The sequence below is a fragment of the Pleurodeles waltl genome, chromosome 3_1 (genome assembly GCF_031143425.1).
Source record: "Pleurodeles waltl isolate 20211129_DDA chromosome 3_1, aPleWal1.hap1.20221129, whole genome shotgun sequence".
Classification (NCBI taxonomy): domain Eukaryota; kingdom Metazoa; phylum Chordata; class Amphibia; order Caudata; family Salamandridae; genus Pleurodeles; species Pleurodeles waltl.
Window position 1 is genome coordinate 1226577439 of NC_090440.1, and position 18646 is coordinate 1226596084.

General features: G+C 47.6%; 1 protein-coding gene across 24 annotated transcripts in view; it reads left to right on the top strand.

Annotated features, from left to right (window-relative positions):
- The window catches only part of BIN1 (bridging integrator 1), a 504923-nt gene that overhangs the window by 364696 nt on the left and 121581 nt on the right, over nucleotides 1–18646 (top strand). For 13 of the 24 annotated variants that reach the window (XM_069224563.1, XM_069224567.1, XM_069224566.1 and 10 more), the window contains one exon: nucleotides 3445–3489. The exons of the other annotated variants lie outside the window; for them this stretch is intronic. In XM_069224563.1, the coding sequence (XP_069080664.1) occupies nucleotides 3445–3489 (45 nt within the window). The remainder of the gene's footprint in view (nucleotides 1–3444; nucleotides 3490–18646) is intronic. 24 annotated transcript variants of the gene reach the window in all.

Sequence of the window (18646 nt, forward strand, 5' to 3'; positions counted from 1 at the left end):
GACCAGAAAGTTGCGGCTGCCATTTTATATACAGGGACACGGTCCCTGGGGCTGAAAAGTGGTTTTAGAAATTGAAATAATGTGTGAGAGTGGAGCTAGTCTGACCCCTGGGCCATAATATAGAAGTGTTTGTAGGTAAAGTTCATATGTAAAAAAAAAAATATATCTTTTTTGGGACGCCACGCGATATTCACGAATACGTTGTGAATGCTCTGCACGGACCCCCTTGCGTCGAACTTGTGAATAACGGATTTGGGAATTGTCAAATAGGTCATATTTTCTTTAGTGATATCAGTAGTGAGACAGTCAAGGTTGCCAAGACAGATGTACTCAGATAATGTTCCACACAATGAGAGACACAATGAGATCCTGTACGTTAAAAACCATAGAAATTCACTGAAAAAAACAAAGGTTACACGTACGTTATAGTGAAGTTCTGAATTTACTCTTACAAACCATAGAAATTGATCAGTTATAGTTAAAGTTCTTTCAAGGAACTAAAACTTGAACTGTAAGGTAACTGTAACTTGCGCCTTTGCCATGAACAGCAAATTACTCTACATATTACATCATTAATGACCTATTCTGTGCCATCTTTCATACTCTCAATGCAATATTTACAATAAACTTAATGATGAGACAGCTGTGCATGGCCAAGGCACGAGTTGTAGTTAACTTAGGGTGCAAGTCTTAGTTACTTGAAAGAACTATAACTGGTGAATTTCTGTGGTTTTGTATGAGTAAATTCAGAACACAACTATAACGTCCCTGTAACCTTTGGCTGTTTTCAGTAAATATATAGATATGTATGAATATAGCTGTGTGTGTGTGTGTGTGTATGTATATGTATGTATGTATATATATCCTAGTGGCGGTTGCCACTAAGTAGTTAGGTCCTAGTTTCCATAGAAGGAGTGTTTTTAATTTTGCCTGTAACTTCGGCGCCACTTGACAACATTTTCCAAACGTATACTTTGGTCAGTTCAGCTGCTGTCTGAAATGTTTCAGGGTGACTCATCAAGCGAGGGCTGGGAAAATGTGGGCTCCAAAAATGCATTTTCCCCCATTCAGTTTTACATAGGGTCCTTAGACACACCTAGCTTAAACAGCTTAACAGAATTACACCAAATTGTGCAGGAAGGTATATGCTGTTTCGCTAATTACGAGTTTTGTAGTTTGGTGTAAATCCATTCAGTAGTTTTGGAGTAATTTAAGGCCAAAAAATATAGATATATAGGGATGTGGATCCACGTGCCACTGAAAGAATCTGATTGGCTAGCCGCAACCTGACACAAATGTTGTGGCTGCCATTTTATTTTGTCGGGAAACGATCCCCAGGGCTGAAATGTGGGGGGCAATGGAGCTGATGGGGTTAGGGTAGAAGTTCCCTAACTCCATGGGGGTGATATAGTTGTGATTAAGCACTAAATGTGCTTGAAGTGCCCGAAAACATTTCTTTTTCCTTTCGCAAGATCTGCACCTTCACTCTCACACCCAAAGAGATGCTGTCACATCCACTCTCTCACCCACACAGTCACCCACACAGTCACTCTCACATTCACTCTCACACTCAGAGAGACTGTGACACCCACTCTTACAGCTAGATAGAAACACTCACGCTCACTGTTTTACCAAGGCACACACTGTCACATCCATTCTCACGATACATACACTGCCACATTCCTTTCAGAGCCAGAGAGACATTCACACATCTATTCTCACACGCCCACTGCCACACCTGGAAAGGCAGTCACGCACCCACTCTCACATCCAGGGAGACACTCACACCAACTTTCAAACCCAGACACTCACACACACTGTCGTACCCAGAGAGACACTCTCACTTCCAGACAATCACACACTCACTATCACTGTCATACCCAGGAAGACAGTCACATACCCACTCTCACAACTGGATACACACATTCTCACACACTGTCACACCCAGAGAGACAGGAAACTAGCAGAAAGGCAGAAACAAACTGCCAGGCCCTGCTACCAACCCCCCCTGCACATGGCTGAAGGCTGTACGCAGTGTGGATTTGGGTGGTTATAGGGGCTTGGGCGCAGGGCCTGGCTGCAGCCAGTCCCCATGACCAACTCCCGCTGTGTATGGTGAAGGCCATGTATAGCAGTGGTTGGATTAAAATATAATAATTCAAATTACTTTACGTTAAAAAAAAACAGAAGTTCACTGAAAAACAAAAAGGTTGCAGTGACGCTTAACCATGCGCTAATTACCCCAATTATTACAGCACTCATGACAACTTCTGTAACGTCATTAATATTATAAATGAAACATTAGCAGTCAAATTATTAATGAAAAACTGTGCATGGCGGTGGCATGAGTTATAGTACCTTAAGGCAAGAGTTATAGTTACTTGAAATAACTCTAACTGCAACTGCTGAATTTCTATGGTTGTATGCAAGTAAATTCAGAACCCAACTTTAACATCCCTTTAACCTTTGGTGTTTTCAGTGAATATATATATGGAAAAGCCTTGGGTGAAAAATGTAAAAATAAAATCATGAATATAAATTATGGTGAGTTCAGGGGGATTCCCCCCAATATAAGAATACCTGGAAAACATCATAAAAACTTAGCATTTATGTATTTAATGTGTTTAGACTATTCATATACATTTATACACATGGGTAAAAGGCACCTGTGAAAACAAACACACAAGAAAGACACTTATGTAAAAGTTGGAGTGGTTAGAGGGTGAAGTTACCTAAAGATGCTAAGGGAAGGTCGAAATTTATGAAAAGTTGTTTGGGTCAAAGTGCACTACATACAAAAATTATGTTGTATAAGGTTGTTTTTTAAAAATCATGTTTTCAAAAGATGTTTTGGAACACGACACGTTGTTATCACTTGGAACTGTTTGCTTTTGTGGAGTGACAGACTTCGAATGCACCATGACAACCGGACTTAAAACCAAGAGATGAGCCTTTCTAGAGTGAAACCTTTCCTGGCAACATAACAGATTTGAACAAAGAATGTTACAGGTTAATGTTTTTTACCCCCTGTATTTTTACCCAACCAAGATGCACAAGAACGTGCCTCGAAATGGAATATGTTGTAAGTTCTGGCTGATATCTTGGTTGGACGTGAACAATAATTTGGACTTCTTAAAGCCACATTTTATTAATTTGATTGTCCCAGGCACGATGCGTTCTAAGATGGTGGCACTGTTCCTTCCCTTTGTCTGTGAATTATACTGCGGGGTGGAAGGAAGAGATTAGTTAATCTTCAAGGTAGGTACAAACTATAATTAAAAAAGGCTTATACAGTACAGAAGGAAAGATCTCCGGGCGAGTATGGTTTTGTTTAAGATGCTTCCAGAGAATTATGCTCCAGAAATGTAGTCTCTGCTGCACTGAAAACAAAAACAAAAATACGTCTCTATCCTGGCGTCTTACGTGCTCACCCCGTTCCCACAGAAAGAAAACAAAACTCTTTTCCAGACTGCGGTTAAAGAAGAGCAGGTAGTGTTACACAACGCATCGTGCAAGGCTGTGAAAACTAACAAGAGTGCAAACAAGAATTGTGCTTTAACCCTGTCAGCGCAATGAACGTCAGTGCATGATTTGTGTTTTCCCAGATTTGGTGGGCTCGGATTGAGGGGAGGCAGAGTAAAGCTGTGGGAGAGCTAGTGCATTGTTATATATAACCACCGATTGTGTTTGAGTTGTTTTTGGATTATTAACTAAACCGTGGAGTGCATTGAGCTCGGTCTGGAAAGCATGTGGGGTTTGTCCATGAGTCAAGGGGAAGTTGAGAATACAAAGAGTTGGTGTGCCCTTTGGAACATTTCTGTCGCCTCCTTTAGTTTCAGTGGGCAAAAAGAAACAAGCATTCGCAATGCAATGGGTCTCGCATTTGCACGAGTTAGAGCTATTAGCATTGTAAACTCCTAACCGGACTTTTTTTTGCCACATAAATTGAAAATTTAAATTAAAACAGTTTCACATAACTAACCAGACTTTTCTTGCTATATAAACTGAAAAGTAAAAGTTTCACATAAGCGATCCGACAGCTGCCATCAAAGCAAAGCATACACACAAAGGGAAATAAAAGTTTGCTCGCAGTGAAACCTATTGGCAAAAGTGCAATTATCCATGTAACCAGAAAAAGTGCAATTATCTATGTAACAGGATCAATGTCATGCAAAAAGCCCTCGACTACTGCTGAGCGAGATCGCACTGCAAAATAAAGAGAAGTAGTCCCCAAACCAGATGGAAAACATCGAGCCACGTATGCTTTCAGTAGTTGTTCGGTGCTCTGAAGGAGGGCTAAACACCTGATGCATGATGTATGCATTCCTTCAACTAATGAAAGCAAGTGGATTTTAAAAGGCAAGCCCACGAATCAATGAAAGTGACTGACGTGAAATGGGAGTGGTTATAATTCCAAAGAGCAACAGGGGACGGAGCGCTTTGCGCTCGCCCCTAAAAAGCAAACCGCAAATCCCCACCTTCTAAAACGCATACCCTCGGGGATGAACTTGCCCCTGTCCCGCCATCTCCTCAGTAGTGTGGGAACTCGTAGACTCATCCTTTGTAAATGTCGCTCTTCCGGCAAATGTGGAAACAGTTATAGTAGTGGTGTGGCTCCCAACTCCTGCCCTAACATTTTGATAGAGTCCAAAAGCTGTACCTGATAGCCAAGGTGGCTGCGTTATCTCACAATAGTTTAGTAGATGAGCGAATAAAGGGGTGTCTAAAAGATATTAAGTGAACTTCGATCATTGTAATCTGTTTAATGGTAAGCCCTATGCATCAACGGAAGCCAAGTGTTGTGCCAATTTGTGTATTTTTGTGTGTAAAATAATACTTGGATGTATCCTTTTTAAAAATGTTGAGCAAGCCAGGAAGACTTTTAAAGGTGGCAAGTATACCGTAGGCATCCCATACCACCAAAGTGCTAATATTTCGTGTAGAATCGCCTCGGTGGGGATGGATTTCTGTAATGAAAAACAATTGTAATACTTAGAATGTAGTGCTCTCGAGAGGAGGCGTGTTTCTTTGTTTCTGTGTTGTGTCTCCGAGTTTTTGTGACGTCAGAGCGGCGCTGAATAACTGTGGTGCAGTGGTCCCACCACGAGTGCGGATCCCCTTTGTTAATCGGACCATAAATCTGTAGGCAAACCCTTTCTCTGAAAAAAGAAGGTCACAACATTACACACTGGTGCAGTCACATATCCTAGATGCGCAATCCCCAAAGTTGTCCATATATATTATCACAAAGGGCAGTTAGTCTATGCAACATACCATAAAAGTAACTGAATATGTCAAAAGCATTTGATGTTTGTGAGTGAATTCAGACAGTCATTCTGCTGTGTTTCTGTGTGCTTGGGCGTCCTTGAGTCCGATCAGTGAGAAAGTTTTAACACAGCTCTGCTGCCGAATGATCGATACAGCTTCTAGTAAGAACAGGCTGTTCTGCCTTTGTCACCCTAACTCAATTCCTTCCAGTGTTCCCAGGAAGTGGGAAGGAGTCGTGACTGATTTGAGAAGCCCGTACTTGAAACTGGGATAAAAAACAGTAGAGAAAAAACTGAAAAATCAGCATTCTACAGCAAATCGTGATCTAACCTTCTGTCTCTGACTGCATGGCGGTTTGTGCTAGAAATATTTCATCTTGCTGAAGCCTTTGGAAAGTCTGTGATCCCTTGAGTTTCCCACTGCAGTGCCAAAAAGCGTTGAGTAATTTGTATTTCTTCCTGTGCGCAGGTGTGCGTCATGGAGCGGAATTCAACAGGCTTGATATCGCAGTGCGAGTATTGTCCTCACTCCATTTCAGAGTGAAAACGCTTCACTCTGTCGCTGTAAAAATTCACGAGCCGGAGGGGCTTAATGAATCACTTCCTGGATGCCTGCTCTGGTTGGTTAATAATGCCCTAGCTCTAGTGCTAAACACCCGGCACAGAGCTGGCTGTAATACTTCTGCACCCTCACGCACGTAGTTCCAGCCCAGGCACAAGTGCACCACCCGCCACTGCTTCCTCAAGAGTCCTTGAAAATAACAGCATAAAAACTACCAGTGCAACTGACACTATGCATGCAAAGGAGGCATGTAGAACCGTGCAGTAAGCAGGTCTCAATTGTCAAATAGCCACCTGTACCCCAGGCATATTCCTCATTGCACCCCTGGTACTTCTCGCCCCAACTGATGGACCGGCAATAGATACAAATGAGGAGTGTGTACATCAGCAGAGTGCACTCTGGAACCAAATGCTGTGGTCTCTAAGGCCCTTTATGCACCTGGCTGATCCAGCATGTTAGCTGGAGGTAAAGGCCAGTCTGCACTTGGAATAGAAGATAGTATCCAGCACCATTACCACAGGGCTCCCTGCTGTTCATGAGAAGCAAACAAAGATCTTGTATGAAGTTACTACTTATCAAAATCCACCCCCATAACAAAACATACTGACAGCATCAAGTTAAAGAAGTTCCATAAACGGAATCATCCAAAGTAAAAAAACGTGCTCCTAGAGTCCATAATGGTGGCAGGGACAACAATGTCACCACAGAAAAACATAAGGACCGATATCTAGTGTTTGCTCAAATCCCATTACATCTCCTACGTCAGCTGAACTAAAGATGGAATTAAAGAGTGCACACATCACCCTCAGAAACTCCTGCCCATATTTTTGTTCTAGAGCAGGTGCAGAAGCTGATTGAGCTGCACCCCTACGCCTAGGTCTAGTTTTAAAAAAATTCTGTAGCGTTTTTGACCTCCGTCTCTTGTGCATTTAACCTCTCTACCTTAAGGATGCTTACAGGTTTGATATCAAACAGCAACATTTATTTTCTTTCAAACGATGGGAACAGGACTTCTCTCCTGTGGGGTAAAATGCTGTAACAATGAAATACTCCCAGCTCACATGCCATGCAGTGTCACAGATTCATATAATCAGTCAGTGCTTGTATAGCGCAACTACTCACCCATTAGGGTCTCAAGGCACGGGGGAGGGGAAGTGTAGCGTATACCAGTGAGGTGGTTCTTAAAGTCATGTCTTAAGTTCCTTTGTGAAGTTGAGGAGGGAGGTGGTTTGTGTGATGTGGAGAGGGAGGGCGTTCCAGGCGGTGGCTATGAGGTAGGAAAAGGAGCATCCTCCTGTTCTGGTTTTCCTTATGCAGGGTACTTCTGCAAGAGAGAGCTGGGCTGAGCGTAGGGTCCTGTGGGTTACATGGAGGTTGAGTTGCTGGTTCAGGTAGGCTGGTCCGGAGTTGTGGAGGGATTTGTATGCGTGGGTGAGGATCTTGAAGGTGATCCTTTTCTCTGTGGGAAGCCAGTGCAGTGTACTCAGGTGTTGCGAGATGTGGCAATGTCGAGGACCAGTCTGGTGGCGGCATTCTGGATGTTTTCTAGTTTGCAGGTGAGTTTCTTGTTGATTCTGGTTTAGAGTGCATTGCCATAGTCCAGTCTGCTGGTGATAAGGGCGTGTGTGACGGTCTTTCAATGTTTGAGGGGGAAACACTTGATGGACTTGTGTAGAAGGCAGAGGGTGGGGAAGCAGGTGGAGGTGACTGCGTTGATTTGATGGTTCATGCTGAGGTTGGAGTCCAGTATGATTCCGAGGTTGCAGGCTTGGCTGGTGGGGGTGGGTGAGTTTCTGAGGGTAGGTGGCCACTAGGAGTCGTTCCACACGTTGGGTTGAGGGCCCAGGATGAGTACTTCTGTCTTGTTTGCGTTGAGTTGGAGGCAGAAGTTTTTCATCCAGTTGGCGACTGCTTCCATGCCTTTATGGAAGTTGTGTCTGACTTTGTTGGGTTTGTTGGAGAGGATGAGTTGGGTGTCGTCGGCGTAGGAGATGTTGATTCCGTAGCTTCTGATGAGGGTGGCTAGCGGGGCCATGTAGACGTTAAACAACGTGGAGCTGAGGGAGGATCCTTGGGGAACTCCGCAGGTGGTGGGTGTGGGGTCTGCGAGGAAGGGGGTGAGTCTCACTCGTTGAGTTCTGCTGGAGAGGAAGGATTGGATCCAGTTGAGGGACTTGTCTCTGATATCGGTTTTGTGGAGTCTTCTTATCAGGGTGTGTTGGGAGACTGTTTCGTAGGCAGACTAGAGGTCGGATGAGTGCCGTTGTCTCTCCCTTGTTCAGCGGGGAGCGAATGTCGTCTGTTGTGGCCATAAGGGCTTTTTCGGTGCTATGTTTTTTCCTGAATCTGGATTGGGAGATGTCGAATATGTTGTGGTCTTCTACAAACGTGGTGAGTTGGCTCTTGACTGCTTTTTTGATGACTTTAGCAGGAAATGGGATTAGGGAGATGGGTCTGAAGTTTTGGATGTCGGTGGGGTCTGCTGAGGGTTTCTTGAGGAGGGGGTTGATCTCTGCGTGTTTTCAGTCATCTGGGAAGGTGGTGACAGCTAGTGAGTAGTTGATGGTGAGGCAGAGCTTGAGGGTGATGGTATCTGTGGCTCAGTTGAAAATGTGGTGGGGGCATGGGTCCATGGGGGCCCCGGAGTGTATGGTCCTCATGGTTCTCCGCATATCTTTGGTGGTGAGGGGGGACCAGGTGGTGATTGTTGGTTTGTTGGTGTCTGGTTTTGGTAGAGGGGGTTCTGCGCGTGGGTTGTCCTTGCTGAAACTGTCGTAAATGGTCTTGATTTTGTGGTAGAAGTAGCTGTTGAGTCTGTCACAGAGGTCCTGTGAGGGTGGGATGTCAATTGTTTCACTGTTGGATTGGGCAAACTCCTTGATGATGCTGAAGATTTCCTTGCTGTTGTGTGCGTATGAGGAGATTCGGTCTTGTATAGCTCTTTTTCTGGTGTTTCTGATGAGTTGGTGGTGTGCATTGGTGGCGGCTCTGAAGTTGCTATGTGCTTCTGTGGATTTGGTGTTTCTCAAGATTTTCTCAAGTTGGCGACAAGTGCGCCTAGATTCTGAGTTCTGGGGTGAACCAGCTGGCTTCTCTTTGTGTGGGTGCTGTTCTTTTTGAGGGTAGCTAGGATGTTGGCGCCTTCAGCGATCCATTTTGGGAAGGTGTGTGCTGAGGTGTTTGAGTCATTGTTGTGTGCGATCGTGGGGGTGGCGATGGTGAGGGCGGCGGTGAGCTGATCGTCGGTTATTCTTGACCAGTTTCTATGTGATGGTTGGTGTTGGGGTCTGATGACGGTGGGTTAAATGGATGCATCAGTGGTCTGTCCATGGGAGTTCTGTGGCGTGACTGAAAGTGTCAGAGGTTCTTGTTGTGAAGATGGGTGTGTCCTGCTGAATGTGTTGGCTCCGTCACGATCTTTCGGAGTCCTGTGTAGTGGAGGTTGTCTAGGAGGGATGCAGTGTTTGGGTCTTGTAGGTTTTTGAGGTGGAAGTTGAGGTCTCCCAGGACGTTGTAGTTGGTGGCTGCAATGGTTTGTGCGGAGATGCAGTCCGTGATGGAGTTGGTGAAGGGAGCACGTGGTCCGAGAGGGTGGTAGATGAGGGTTCCCCTGATGGTGGATGTCGGGCTGGTATGTAGGTTGAAGTGGAGGTGTTCCATCAGGCTTGTAGATTCTTCAGAGTGTGTGTAGGAAAGTACCATTTTACCTGGCATGTTACCCCCATTTTCACTGTATGTATGTATGTTTTAGCCCCTGTGTCACTGGGATCCTGCTTGGCAGGACCCCAGTGCTCATAGTATGTGCCCTATATGTGTTCCCTGTGTGGTGACTAAGTGTATCACTGAGGCTCTGCTAACCAGAACCTCAGTGTTTATGCTCTCTCTGCTCTCTAAATTTGTCACTGCAGGCTAGTGACTAAATTTACCAATTCTCATTGGCACACTGGTACACCCATATAATTCCCTTGTATAAGGTACGTAGGTACCCAGGGTATTGGGGTTCCAGGAGATCCTTATGGGCTGCAGCATTTCTTTTGCCACCCATAGGGAGCTCAGACAAACCCTTACACAGGACTGCCACTGCAGCCTGAGTGAAATAACGTTCACGTTATTTCACAGCCATTTTTCACTGCACATAAGTAACTTATAAGTCACCTATATGTCTAACCTTCACCTGGTGAAGGTTGGGTGCCAAGTTACTTAGTGTGTGGGCACCCTGGCACTAGCCAAGGTGCCCCCACATCGTTCAGGGCAAATTCCCCGGACTTTGTGAGTGCGGGGACACCATTACACGCGTGCAGTATACATAGGTCACCACCTATGTATAGCGACACAATGGTAACTCCGAACATGGCCATGTAACACGTCTAAGATCATGGAATTGTCCCCCCAATACCATTCTGGTATTGGGGGGACAATTCCATGATTCCCCGGGTCTCTAGCACAGAACCCGGGTACTGCCAAACTGCCTTTCTGGGGTTTCCACTGCAGCTGCTGCTGCTGCCAACCCCTCAGACAGGATTCTGCCCTCCTGGGGTCCAGGCAGCCCTGGTCCAGGAAGGCAGAACAAAGGATTTCCTCTGAGAGAGGGTGTTACACCCTCTCCCTTTGGAAATAGGTGTGAAGGGCTGGGAGTAGCCTCCCCCAGCCTCTGGAAATGCTTTGATGGGCACAGATGGTGCCCATCTCTGCATAAGCCAGTCTACACCAGTTCAAGGATCCCCCAGCCCTGCTCTGGCGTGAAACTGGACAAAGGAAAGGGGAGTGACCACTCCCCTGACCATTACCTCCCAGGGGAGGTGCCCAGAGCTCCTCCAGTGTGTCCCAGACCTCTGCCATCTTGGAAACAGAGGTGTTGGGGGCACACTGGACTGCTCTAAGTGGCCAGTGCCAGCAGGTGACATCAGAGACCCCCTCTGATAGGCTCTTATCTCTCTTGGTAGCCAATCCTCCTTTCTTGATAGCCAAACCTCCTTTTCTGGCTATTTAGGGTCTCTCCTCTGGGGTATTCTTCAGATAACGAATGCAAGAGCTCATCAGAGTTCCTCTGCATCTCCCTCTTTGACTTCTACCAAGGATCGACCGCTGACTGCTCCAGGACGCCTGCAAAACCGCAACAAGGTAGCAAGACGACTACCAGCAACATTGTTGCGCCTCATCCTGCCGGCTTTCTCTACTGTTTCCTGGTGGTGCATGCTCTGGGGGTCACCTGCCTTCACCCTGCACTGGAAGCCAAGAAGAAATCTCCCGTGGGTCGACTGAATCTTCCCCCTGCTAACGCAGGCGCCAAAAGACTGCATCACCGGTTCTCTGGGTCCCCTCTCCTCCTGACGAGTGTGGTCCCTGCAACACAGGAACTCTATCCAAGTGTCTTCCATAGTCCAGTGATCCTTCAGTCCAAGTTTGGTGGAGGTAAGTCCTTGCCTCCCCACGCTAGACTGCAAACCTGTGTACTGCGTGATTTGCAGCTGCTCCGGCTCCTGTGCACTCTTCCAGGATTTCCTTCATGCTCAGTCTAACCTGGGTCCCCAGCACTCTGTCCTGCAGTGCTCAACCCTGTGAGTTGGCCTCCGGCGTGGTGGGACCCTCCTTTGTGACTCTGAGCCAGTTCCAGTTCACAACTCCTCCAAGTGCCTGTTGGGTACTTCTGTGGGTGCTGCCTGCTTCTGTGGGGGCTCTCTGAGTTGCTGAGCACCCCTCTGTCTCCTCCTCCAAGGGGCGACATCCTGGTCCTTCCTGGGCCCCAGAAGCACCCAAAAACCTCTACCGCGACCCTTGGAGCTAGCAAGGCTTATTTGCGGTATTTCTGCGTGGGAACACTTCTGCAACCTTCATCGCGACGTGGGACATCTTCCATCCAAAGGAGAAGTTCCTAGTCCTCTTCGTTGTTGCAGAACTCCAAGCTTCTTCCATCCGGAGGCAGCTTCCTTGCACCTTCATCTGGGGTTTTCTGGGCTCCCGCCTCCCTGGACACTATCGCGACTCTTCGACTTGGTCCCCTTGCCTTGCAGGTCCTCAAGCCCAGGAATCCACCTTCAGTGCCTTGCTGATATTTGTTGTTCTTGCAGAATCCCCCTATTATGACTATTGTGCTCTTTTGGGGTAGCAGGTGTACTTTACTCCTACTTTTCAGGGTCTTGGGGTGGGGTATCTTGGACACCCTGACTGTTTTCTTACAGTCCCAGCGACCCTCTACAAGCTCCCATAGGTCTGGGGTCCATTCGTAATTCGCATTCCACTTCTGGAGTATAAGGTTTGTGTTGCCCCTAGACCTATGTTTGCCTATTGCAGCCTATTGTAATTCTACACTGTTTGCATTACTTTTCTAACTCTTACTTACCTGTTTTGGTTTGTGTACATATAACTTGTTTATATTACTTACCTTCTTACTGAGGGTACTCACTGAGATACTTGTGGCATATTGTCATATAAATTAAGTACCTTTATTTTTAGTAACTCTGAGTATTGTGTTTTCTTATGATATTGTGCATATGATATAAGTGGTATAGTAGGAGCTTTGTATGTCTCCTAGTTCAGCCTAAGCTGCTTTGCCATAGCTACCTTCTATCAGCCTAAGCTGCTAGAAACACCTGTATTCTACTAATAAGGGATAACTGGACCTGGCAGGGTGTAAGTACCACAGGGTACCCACTATAAGCCAGGCCAGCCTCCTACAGTGTGTGTTCAGGCCGAGGTTAGACCTGTGGACAATGGAGATTCTTCCCCCCGGGGCAACTGGGGCAGTCTTTCCGGGTGATCTTGTATCCTTGGGGGATGGCGATGGCAATGTCCGGGCCTGAGGTGGTGTTGGTCTAGGTCTCGGTGAGGAACGCGACGTCCGGGGTGGTGCTGTTAGGGAAGTCCCAGATTTCGTTAGCATGTTTATGGAGGGAGTGGATGTTGAGGAGAATGCAGAGTTTTTAGGGTCAGAGTGTTGTCGTGGGTGGGTTGTGCTGGGTCTAAGGTCCTGGTGGTGTAAGTTTGGCGGCAGTAGAGGCAGCTGAAGGGACTGTGGGTGTTAGCTGGTGATGCTTGCTTGCAGTTGTTGCGTCCTGGGTTGAGTGCGATGGGTGCTGCTGATGTGGGGTCCTGGCGCTGGTAGTGGTAGGGTCGCGGGTGGGTGCTGACGGGCCTGCCATAGGCACGCCAGCAGCATGCGGCCGCCATTAAGTGGAGGGGGGAGGAGAGGATAGCTGGGAGGCGGGAGTGGGAAATGGTGTGAAAAAGGGGGGGGAGAGCAGGGGTGCGGGGGCAGCAGCGGCAGGGAGCGAGAATAAGAGAGGGGGGCGCAGGGGCAGCAGCGGCGGAGAGAGTGAGAAGGGGAGAGAGATGCGAGGAGAAAACAAGGAAAAGATAGAGGAAAGCGCAGAAGGCAAAAGGCACAAAAAATAGCACACAAAAGAAAACCAGCATTTGCAATGCAATGGGTCTTTCGTTTGCTCGAGTTCGAGCTATTAGCATTGTAAACTCCTAACCGGACTTTTCTTGCCACATAAATTGAAAATGAAAGTAAAACAGTTTCACATAACTAAGCGGACTTTTCTTGCCACATAAACTGAAAAGTAAAAGTTTCTCATAAGCGAGCCGACAGCCGCTATCAGCACAAAGCAGACACACAAAGGGAAATAAAAGTCATTTTCATTCCATCAGTCAAGGCAGTACACCTGCGCCTCTGCCGTCTACTGGTATACAGGGCGAGTGCCCTTCATTTGCACAGAGCCTCTGGTGTTTACAGAGAGTTCCTGCATATGCAGGGGACACCTGGGGACTGCGAGAAGGTGGTGCATGGAGCTGCAGTCGGGACACACATACAGTGACACCCATCATTGGTGTAAAAGGTCATTTATTTAGGACAGGATTTAAACATAAACATCAATAAACTTCAAAGTGTATCCCCCATTTTAACAAACCCTAACTCTTAAAGATTCCCTTTATCCTCTTTCTCTCTTCCAAAACCTCCCTTCGATTCTCCTCCCCTAGACACTCCCCTATTCTTCTCAAGCCCTCCTTGCTTGTAACATACCCCCCCACTCTGATCCTTCACCTCCTTGTTTTTCCCCTTGGAAGGGTGGACAAGCCCGCGTCTGGCTCTCCACCCTCCCCCATCTTCTGCCATCCAGCAAAACCCACTTGGCGTTTTGCTGCCCCACCCCGGGAAAAACAACCGTCCTCAGGTGTTTTTTTTTTTGTTGTTGTTTTTTTTATTTATTTTTTATAACTCCTAGACTTGATCCCTAAACCACAGCTTCTCGCCTCATAAATCCCGTAACATCAACCTTAACTCTGTCAAATAGTATGCATTTCCCAATTGTGACAAATGCACCCCATCCGCTCTGAACAATGTCTCATCTTGTTCATTAATGTCCTCATGCCTCAGGACCTTGATCCCCTGAGCCCAGCAAAATACCCTCATAGCCCTGTTCAGTTGTTTGAGAGCCCGCTCGATGGCTCCATGATTAACTGCCCCTCTCCACACTTGTCTGGGCACAAATTCTGTCCACACCAAACATGTCCCGTATAGCTTCTGTTTCAAAAGTTCCAAATCTCTTTGCATAAGTTGTATCAATGTGAGCCCCAATAGCTTCACCAAGGCATTTTCCCCCAGATGAATCAGCAATAAATCAGGGCATCCCCATTGTGGCATGTTACCAGTGATAAATGGAAGAAAACTTCCCCACCTCATGCCACTCTTCCCCCCTACCAACAAACTTTGTGGTGTCTGCTAGGCAGTCCCATTGACCTGCCGTAAATTTGTTTCTCCGCAAAATTTGCTGCCCAGTGAATGAAGGAGTGGCCGACCAGCCATTTCACCATCTTGTCTTTGCGTGGCCCAGCCACACATCCTGCAAAGAAAAAACACTGCAAAGGCAGTCATTAAAACCTAACCCCCCCCCCCCAATATGTCTTCGTTCATTGGGCCACCCTCCTGACGCCTTAAATACATCACGGCCTGACATAACGCTCACAGCATCTAGATTTCCATCTACCTATGGCCTTAATCTTAGCCCAGTCCCAACCTAAATGAGCTGCCGCTGTAGCTGCGCCAATTCTGAACAAATGTGTGCCAAAATCCAATGAACGCCGACCTGTCCGCCCAAGCGCCATCCTCAAAACCTGCAACAGCTGATAGCTAGTAAGCTTCCTCCCTGACCCATGTACAAACACCCCACTTTCTTCCAACTCTTTCCCCAACAGATCCGTCTTTGAACGCCTGAGCCAAATACCCAACCTGTCCCTATGCATGCAAACCTCCTTAACCTTCACCCCAATCTATTTCCCTTCCCCCAACAATTCAGATACTTAAAGCGCCAAAAAACATCCAAACCATACATAGGCGAAATAAACCCACTTCGTACTCGTCCACACAACATACTGGCAACACATGCAATAACTCCAGCAGTATTTAAAAAGTAATGGGTTCTCTTGCTGGTTTAACCACACTAGCCCTGACCCTGCCCCAAACTTTCAACATCCTTCCTAACAAATCATTACGCGCTGGATTAGAACCTTTGAAAAGTTTCCCATAAAATTAACCCCCTGCCAGCTTCCCTCCTATTGTAGCTGGGGATAAACCCTCCTCAATCAGAAAAAGCACAAAGCGTAATGCCCGTGCCTCGAGGGCCTGTGAACTTTGTGCCCCAAAATTGCCCAAAGACATCTCCACCAGCCCTGTGATCATCACGCCCCCCACTCCCAAATGTCTGCCGGGACCGCAGTCTTTCTCCATTCCGCTCCTGGTGCCAACTTGCGGAAACGCCGCCACTGTGAACGAGACAGGGAATCTGCAATCTCGTCGTAAACCCCGGGTTTGTGTGCAGCTTTAAAAATAACATTTAGAGATAAACATCTAAGCATAAACTGGTGCAATAAGCTCAAAACTCTGAGATCCCTAGCCCTCTGTCTGTTTACTAACTCCACTACTGTCATGTTGTCCCCCTGAAAAACCACTGTCCTGTTGGCCAATTCCTGACCCCAGACTGCCAGTGCCACTAATAGTGGAAAAACCTCAAGTAAAAGCAATGCTCCTCCCTTGCTGCAGCCATTGCGGTGGCCATGCCTCGGCGCACCACCTCCCGTCCCAGTAAATACCAAAACCCGAAGCTCCCGCTGCATCAGAAAAATTTGAACCTGCCACACCGTGTCAGTGTCACCGAAAGACATGGGTACCCCATCTAATTTTTTAAGAAAGGTTTCCCATACTTTGATGTCCTCTCTCAAGGCCAACAAAACCCTTATCCTGTGGTGTGGTAGCACTACTCCTGACATGGATAGCCCCAATCGCCTGCAAAATGTCTTTCCTCCCCTCACCACCCTGCATGCAAAATTAAGGTATCAACAATTTTTGAGCCGTTCGCAAATACATCTTGCGAAGTGTTCGCACCATCGCCAGAAATTCAATTATCTCTGTCACTTTTGTCACTGGCAATCTGGCCACTAGTGCGTCTGCATCTAATTCAATGCCCAAGAAGGTCAAAACTGATAGCGGCCCCTCTGTCTTTTCATGGGCCAACGGCAATCCTGTCTGCTGAGCTAGTCTCTGAAAATCTGCCAGCACCCGACCACAGGCCCCGGATGTGGCTGACCCTACAAATAGGAAATCATCTAAGTAGTGAGTCACCCTCCGGTGGCCACTTATTCTGACAAAAACCAACTGCAAGAAAGTGCTGAAGGTTTAAAATAGAGCGCATGCTATTGCACAGCCCATGGGTAACACCCTGTCCACATAAATGGCTCCGTCCAGCTGCATACCCAGGAGGTCAAAATCTGGTGGATGAATGGGCAACAACCTAAAGGCAGATTGTATGTCACATTTTGCCATTTCCGCCTTCCGCCCGCACCTCAAAACTAACTTCACAGCATCATCCACTGAGGCATAAATCACCTTGGTGTCTTCTTGCGCTATAAAGTAATTGACCGACGCTCCCTTAGGCCATGACAAATGATGAATCAAGCAGAACTCGCCTGATGCTTTTTTGGGTACAACTCCCAAAGGGGATATCATCAATTGATCGCTTGGCCAATCATAAAACAGCCCTGCTATTCTCCCCAGTGCCACCTCTTTTGCCAATTTGTCACGCACAATCTAAGGCTGCTCATTTGCAGACCGCAAGTTGTCTGCCCACCTCCTCTTTCGGGGACCCTGATAACCCACCCGGAAACCTTCTTGAAACCCCCACTCGAACTGACGAGCCTTATCCGCATCTGGATAAATGCATAACCAAGGCAGCAGAATCTCCAGTCTAACTGGCGTAGGACCCCTTTGGCGCAGTAGCGCCTTGCGTGCCCCTTCCTCTAGACGCCCTCCATTGCTCTGCCGGGCTGGAAAGGGAAAAGCATTGAGTGACTGGGTGACGGCCCCCAACTTGGAGCAGTCATGTTTAAACCTACACTGTGGATGTGAGCAAAAACCTTTTTTGAAGTTACAACAAGCCCCTGTGGTGGACACTGGTGTTTTGGTAGCCGCGCCCACCCCTCCCGGGGCAGGCATGACTGAAAAGGCGTATACACTACCGGCAGCCCACTCGCTGTATGCGTGGACGCCGAAGATTGCGCTGATGCCATCCATTGGATCCATAACTCTGGATCTTCATCCCCCCCAAGGCTTCTCCGGATTTACACTCACCCGAGCCCTAAACTCTTCAACATAACTCAGCCATGCAAAGCCCTCAAAATGCATCTGTGCCTTCCTTATGATGTCTATGTACTTGAAAAGTGCTATAGCCCTGTCCGGATACTTCTTACAATATATACTGGTGAATATCAGAAAAGCGGACGTCCAATAGTCCATTGTGATAGGAACCCTGGGCCTGCGTGCCAATTCCCATTCTTCCTCCTTGGATCCCTCCTTGGCCTGTATGTCCCTGTGTAGAAGCTTAAAGACGTCTACATACTCATGTTTCCATATACTCGTCTTTGTTTTATCAGCCATGTGAGACCCCAGGGGCATGGCCAAACCCATGTACGGGAGTCACTTCCTATGACTTCCCCCCTCCTTGTCCTCTTTGCCCGTGTCGTCCCCTGTCGTCTGACTACCTGCTGCTGCAACTGCTGTGGTAGAGGCCTCATTGTCCTTGTTCGCGTCTCCCTTCTGTCCTGAAACCAACCCTGTTGTCTCCAACACTGACCCATCCCCCACACCAATGGATTTGCTTGTGCATGGCACCTTAGCAACCCCCCCCATCGCCCCAGACTGACCACCATCTCCCCTTACCTCCGTCCATTTCCCCCAAATTGCGCAGCATTCTCTTCATTGATCTACCACGTGACATTGTTTGCCGTGCTCCTGATGGCCTTTCAGCCAAACCGGCGTCCTGTAAAACAAAAGCAGAGAAGAGGTTGCGCCGCACTTGCACCCTGGCCCCCCTCTCGACACCGCTCACCTCCTCATCCCGAATCTCTCCGTCTTCCCAATCATCCCCGTCTTCCTCATAATCCAATTCCAACTCTTCATCGCCTACCCACTCACACCTGTTTTCAACATACCCCGTAGCTTTGTTGGTTTGCGCCATGTGGGTCAGGAAACAACAGCTGCAATGCCATCATTGTGGTACCCACGCTCCAGCGGTGTAGAGAAGGCCGCCGCAGACCCCTCTAGTGCTTCGGACCAACGTGTATGAGCCGTGTTGCACCCGGCATCACCCTTCTTCTGCCAACCTCAGCTGTTGGCATTGACTTACTTCTTCCCACGTGGCCGTGTGCACCACTGGGGTTTCCAGCGCCGACCGGCCCTTCAGCCGCACTAGTCTCTTGACCCCGTCCCGTCTCAGCCTGTGGTACCCAGACCCAACTCCACGTACCTGAACTAGATGGCTGTGAC